This window comes from Pteropus vampyrus, unplaced genomic scaffold (genome assembly GCF_000151845.1).
Source record: "Pteropus vampyrus isolate Shadow unplaced genomic scaffold, Pvam_2.0 Scaffold6, whole genome shotgun sequence".
In the NCBI taxonomy this organism is placed as follows: domain Eukaryota; kingdom Metazoa; phylum Chordata; class Mammalia; order Chiroptera; family Pteropodidae; genus Pteropus; species Pteropus vampyrus.
Window position 1 is genome coordinate 4579946 of NW_011888787.1, and position 5990 is coordinate 4585935.

The following is a 5990-nucleotide window of genomic DNA, read 5'->3' on the forward strand; positions in this document are numbered from 1 at the left end:
CCCGTGAGATGTTCTGTGAGGGAGGTGAGCAGGTGCTGTCGCTGCCTACCCTGCCCGGAGGGAATGGGGCCCTCGGCCTGAGTGTCCTGCCTGGAGCCATCTTGCCTCCCTGACCCCCGTTAGTGACACAGAAACATAACACTTGCCTTACCTAATGGGTTTGTTTTGAGCTTTGGCAAATAAAGAAATTTTTTAAAACAATGAGGTGTTTAGGCAGTGGGCCCAGAGATAGTACTATTTTACATATGGAATTATTTCTTTCATTTCGGGTTCATTCTCATGAAATTGCTCTTTTAGAGAAGAGGCAAAAAGAGGAAGTGGCAAAACCAGCAGAGCAGGATACAAACAAACACCTCTCAGCCCTGCAGACAGCAGGGCTTCCCCAGGGGGCCCCGGGGGAGGCTGGAGAAGGGTCTGGGCGGAGCAGGAAGCAGGCAGCCCTGCGCGCTCTGGCTCAGAGCGAGAAACAGATAGATCTGCCCACAAACCAACCTCAGGACCCAGAGGGGCCCCCCGGAGGCACCCTGCTGGCCGGGGTCAGGGTTTCCCCACAGAGGTGGGACCCAGATCCCCACCCTCTGGGTGACTGGGTGTGGTTTCCAGGTGACTCATGTGAATAAAACGCAAAAACATAAAATAGAGGCGACTGGCAATATTCTAAGCAAGTCAAGTGCCAGGCCTTCTATTGTGTTCTAACTTATCTCAGGATCAGAGAAGGAAATAAGAAAGGACTTGGCTTTATGTCTCTCCAATAACATTTCTGCCCTTTGCTTTCTCTGGGATAACAAGTGTTCCTTTGGCATGACATCTGTAGTAAGTGAAATTACCACCCAAATTAAGGCCACTATCATAGCTGGACAGGCAGGACAGGTTAATGGCGATGAGCTGGCTCTAAAGGCAGACGGGTATTTTTATCTCAGCTCTATGATCTTGGGCAAATTGCTTAACCTTTGGGGCCCGGTTCCTCTGTCTAAAACATGGAGATAATAATGGTACTTGCTTCATAAAGATTAAATTAATCTATCTGTACTTGGTGCTTAAAACAGTACCTGGAGAAAAGAAGCCCTCAATAAATGTAGCTAATGTTATATTAATAGTAACATAATTCGGTGTGTATTATATCCTCACCTCCCCTCAATGGCTGTTCTTATAACACAGCCTTCTGTTGCTCCAGGTTTTGGCCTCCAGTTTACAATCCACACAAACCTTATTGCCTTATTGTTGTGACCGCCCCCCTCTCCGTAACCAAAAGCCCCCGCTGGCGTCCCACTGTCTCCCGTCTTCACCTCTGCCCGGGCGGACCATCAGCCCTCTTTCCCTCCCAGGCACTTTGTCCTCATGGACTCTCACAAGGGGGAGACAGCCATTAATTCCAGAGTGCTGTGAGCGGCCATGGGCTCCTAGGGAAGTGTGGCTTTGTGTCCCAGCTCTGGCCCTGGCCCCTGGACTCAGCTCCGTCAGTTTCACACGCATGTGGGAATACCCACTTTGCAGGGGGGTAGGAGTCTGAAAGGTGAGGTGCCTGGCAGATGGGAGGCCTATGGGATGATTAGTGGGGGTGGCCCAACGGGTTTCCAGTCCTTGTGGGGTGTGACCCCGAGAGGGTCCCCTTACCTCTCTGAGCTCTGGCTCCCCCTGTCCCTTGGGGAAAACAGTAGCCCCTACTCTTGGGATCCTCCTGCAGACCAAATTGGGAAAGCAAAGACTCAGCAAGCCTTCGACGAGTGTCACCCGTTGTATTCATAACAACCGAACGCCTGGCCCTGCAGGCCCCCTGGAGCGGCGATGGCAGAGCCGTGCTGGAGAGACAGCTGGCTGGGCGGTCAGCGTCCCCTCTGCCCTCTTCCCACAGGGCTCTACGTGCTGGTTGGAGCGGGGGCCCTGATGATGGCCGTGGGCTTCTTCGGGTGCTGCGGAGCCATGCGGGAGTCACAGTGCGTGCTCGGATCTGTAAGTGGGGCGCCGGGGCCGAGAGGAGGGGGCGTGGCCTGCAGGGAGCCGGACCTGGCCTCCAGAGCCAGCTCCTCCCACCCACTGAGACCTTGACACTCGCTCCCTCCCCCTGAGTCTCAGTTTCCCCATCACTCAGCCCCAGATGGAAAGTGTGGGGGGAAATACGAGGTCATTAGTGGGAAGAAAGTGCCTAATAATTATAAGGGGCAATTACGGTTGTTCTTTAAAAAAAATAATATTTCACAGTGAGTGAGGCAGCTACAATGTTTCCAATAGCCAGGAAAATGATGTTACCTATAAGAAAAGCATTGCCGTGTGAGGTCAATAACTTAGCATCCCTCTCGTGGCTTACTTTAACCAGCACCTGTTTTTTTAAAAAATGACGTAATTTAAATAAACGGCTATACATCCAACGCCAGCAGACCTAAGGAAAACAAGGTGGCGGAAGAAGAGGGGCAGGAAGAGAGGAATGTTTTGTATCTCTCCACGAGGGTTTACTAGGCAGCCTCATCTTATTCACTGCAGTCTTTGATTTTTTCCTGTGTACAATTTCTAACTCGTTTCCTCCGCCCTCCATTCCTTCCCCTGTTGCTGAGCATCAATCTGTCCTGTTGATCACCGAACTTAGCTAGAGCAGGGCCAACCCACGAGACAGGAACAGAAATCTGTCGAGAAGGAGACCTTCACTTCCACTCCCGCCTCCTCAGAGAAGCCCTCCAGACTGCACAATCTCAGGTCACACCTTCCCCAAAGCCAGGCCCTGCCAGTCACTCTCTACCTCCTGGCCTTATCTTTATAGAACCTCTTTTGTTCACCAAGTGTTCATCGAACACATAGGTGCCAGGTACTGTTCTAGGTGGTGGGATTTGTGTATCACTGTCTGGAATTACCTTATTTGACATTTTTATTGCTTTACTCATGTATCATATCTTCTGCTTTCTAATATGAGGTCCATGGTGGCAGAGACATGGGGATCTTATCTTATTAGCCACTGTATACCCAGCACCAAGGACAGTACTTGGCACAAAATAAATGCTCAATAACCAACTGCTGAATGAATTAATGAGTGGATGAATGAATAAACCAACTACGAGGGGACTAAGGGGCAAGTGCTTCCTGCTAGATCAATTCAAAGTAATAACCTTGCCTAAGATTTCTCAAAGAGGCTAAATAAATCGAAAGGTATTGAATTAATGAACTTGTATTTTCTCTCTACAGTTTTTCACCTGCCTGCTGGTGATATTTGCTGCTGAAGTAACCACTGGAGTGTTTGCTTTCATAGGCAAGGGTGTAGTAAGTAAAACTTACAATTCTCTTTATGGTGGTTAAAGGGTTCTCTTTATGGCAAAGAATATGAGGATATTGATACCCACAATGATATTACAAAACTAAATAACCCCCATAATTATTGTTTCCATAGAACTTTTTTCCATAGAACTTTTTCCATAGAGGTATTGTACAGAACTATGCATACGTGTGTATGAGTGTGCATGCCATATGTGCACAGATGTTTCTGGGGAGATAGTTCAGAGCTTTCATTAGATTTATAAAGGGGTCTATAATTTTTTTAAAGGCTCTCTAGTTTAAGGTTATCCCATTTGAAATGGAGTAGAGGTTAGAATGCAGACACGAGAAAGAGAGATGGGGAAGAACATTCTTATCCTTGTGACTGTCATTTGTCCTTAGGGCCTGGCCTGGCCCAAGGCCACATCACCTCAAGACTAAAGCCTGACCTCTGTGTGCTGGTGAAGCCAGTTTATTTAGATTTGTGCTCAAACTGTAGGTGTCCAGAATAGGTCATCAGGAGAACCCACAGAGGAAGTGGCCTTTTTAGAAGGTTAAAACACGCTGTGGGAGAAAAAGGGATGAAAAGGAACAGGAGAAAGAATAGGATCTTAAGTTTATTGGTTATCGCATAAATTCATGTGCAGTCAGTATTATATTTGTGAATTTATATTAGATTATTTAAAATGGTTAATATGTAAAAAATAAGTAAATATCACCTCCTTTTTCCAAAGTAGCTGGCTATGTTTGTAGCTTAGAGGAACTGGATCTTGTGATTTTTTGAGATCTCTATGGATTTGGGATCCCATGCCCTTCTACTGGAAAAAGCACTCCCCACGTTTTATGGGATGTTTGAATGCTGAAGCAGTTTCCCTTGGCCAAGAACACCTTTAAACCATGTCATGTAAAAACTTAGGGACAGTTAACCAGTGGGGCACCAAGACCACGTCATTCCCAGCCCTGGCCGTGGGTCAGAACTGCCTGAGCGAGGCTGAGGGTCCGGGGCCCGGGGGTGCTGACATCCACCCAGGTTTGAGAACTTCCCCTCTAAGAAAACTTTCTAGTCTATGAAAAGTGTTCTTGGTTAATCTGGCTTTCCATCTTCAAAAGTATCTTAGACACTGCAGAATCGATCATCTGTTTCATATAGACAGAATCATCTTCGAATACGGATAAACGTATGGAAGCATAGGCCAGATTTTTGAAGGGTAAGGAAGAGGGGGTTTTTCTTGACGCAAGGGGGACATTTGAAACTTCCCACTCACTGTCCTCTTGGTTTTTCCGGGTGTTTTTTTTTTTTTTTTTCAGGCTATACGACATGTTCAGACCATGTATGAAGAGGCTTATATCGATTACCTTAAAGACAGGGAGAAGGGAAATGGGACTCTCATTACTTTCCACTCGACAGTGAGTAACTTTACTTCTTCCTTAAAATCATGTTTTCTAAAGACGCAGCATGAGCCGGGTTCTTCCAAATCACCTGGCTTGCGAATGAGAATAAATTCAGTGAGACTAAGCAGCAGCCCCGCTCTGCCCGGCTCGTGGCAGCCACAGCTGGCATCACGTAGGACCTGGAAGAGAAAGAGGCCTCACACACAGAATCCATGGGAAGAAGTCAGGACGCACGCCCCAGAGAGACACAACAGCACGAACGGGAACACTAAGAAAGCAGCCCAAGTAAATGGCAGGCTCTTTCCAAGGGCGGCATTATGGTGTAACAGAGATGACCGTGACCTGCCAGTCAGAAAAGCTCATTTCCACCTGCAGCTCTGCCTCCGAACCGCTTCGGGACCTTGAGCAAGTCCCTTGCCCCCGCCTGATGCTCCCTCGTTTGTAGAATAAATGGCGCGAGAAACAGCCCTGCTCCCCTTCTCCCGGAACGTGCTGTGGGTGTGGGAGGGTGCCCACAGTGCAGTGCTCAGAGCTGCACGCAGGTAAAGGAGGATGATGGAGGACGTGGGCCAAGCCAGTTTCCCTGATTCCTTAACCGCCGTGGCACAGAGACGTAGCTCTGAGCTCCTGAGCCAAGTGTTCTCAGGTAGCCCAGTTCTTGTCTGTCACGGGAATGTCCTAAAAAGTGCCAGCCATCTATCCTGTTCAGCCTCAGTCGCCCCAAGGACAGCAAGCAGCACACGGGTTCCTTTGTTTTTGAAGGGCCAGCGATGGGGCAGGACACCCGTTTGCTGTCCAGTCTCCAAGCCCCCGTATTTTAGTCCTTGGAGTTTACTGTGGCCACTTCTGCCCTCTGTCCTAGACTGTCCCCAGTTAATGAGCCCTTCCTGAAGCTCATAAAATTTTAGCTCCTCAGCAGGTTGAATTACTCTCAGGCTGAAAGAAAAAATCTAAAGGCCCAACTCCTGTCTAAAAACCAACAGTTTACACAGACACTGTCAATTAACTTCTTGCCTTGTTTGGGTTCCCTTGAGTCACTTCCCATCGTAAAACTCAGACAACTTTAGAGAAGCCGTTTTCTTGTTTTGCACAATTATGCAACTCTTCGCCCTCTTTCCAGAAATGGTGGTTTGGGTTGCATGACCAGGCCTCGTAGCTGCTGTGCTGCCACAGGGCTCCTAATCCCTGGCAGTGGTGCCCAGATCTGCAACTGCCGCTTCTCCCTCCCACGTCCTAAAAACTCTTTTCTGAATCTCTAGTTTCAGTGCTGTGGAAAAGAAAGCTCTGAACAGGTCCAGCCCACATGCCCAAAGGAGCTTCTCGGGCCCAAGGTAAGCTTCTCCAGCAGGCCCTCTCCCGCC

The 5990-nt window shown here is 48.4% G+C and overlaps 1 protein-coding gene across 1 annotated transcript in view; it reads left to right on the forward strand.

Annotated features, from left to right (window-relative positions):
• Window positions 1–5990, forward strand: part of TSPAN2 (tetraspanin 2) — a 48476-nt gene that overhangs the window by 32422 nt on the left and 10064 nt on the right. The window contains exons 3-6 of the mRNA XM_011366595.2: window positions 1853–1950; window positions 3172–3246; window positions 4546–4644; window positions 5889–5960. Coding sequence (XP_011364897.1) covers window positions 1853–1950; window positions 3172–3246; window positions 4546–4644; window positions 5889–5960 — 344 coding nt within the window. The remainder of the gene's footprint in view (window positions 1–1852; window positions 1951–3171; window positions 3247–4545; window positions 4645–5888; window positions 5961–5990) is intronic.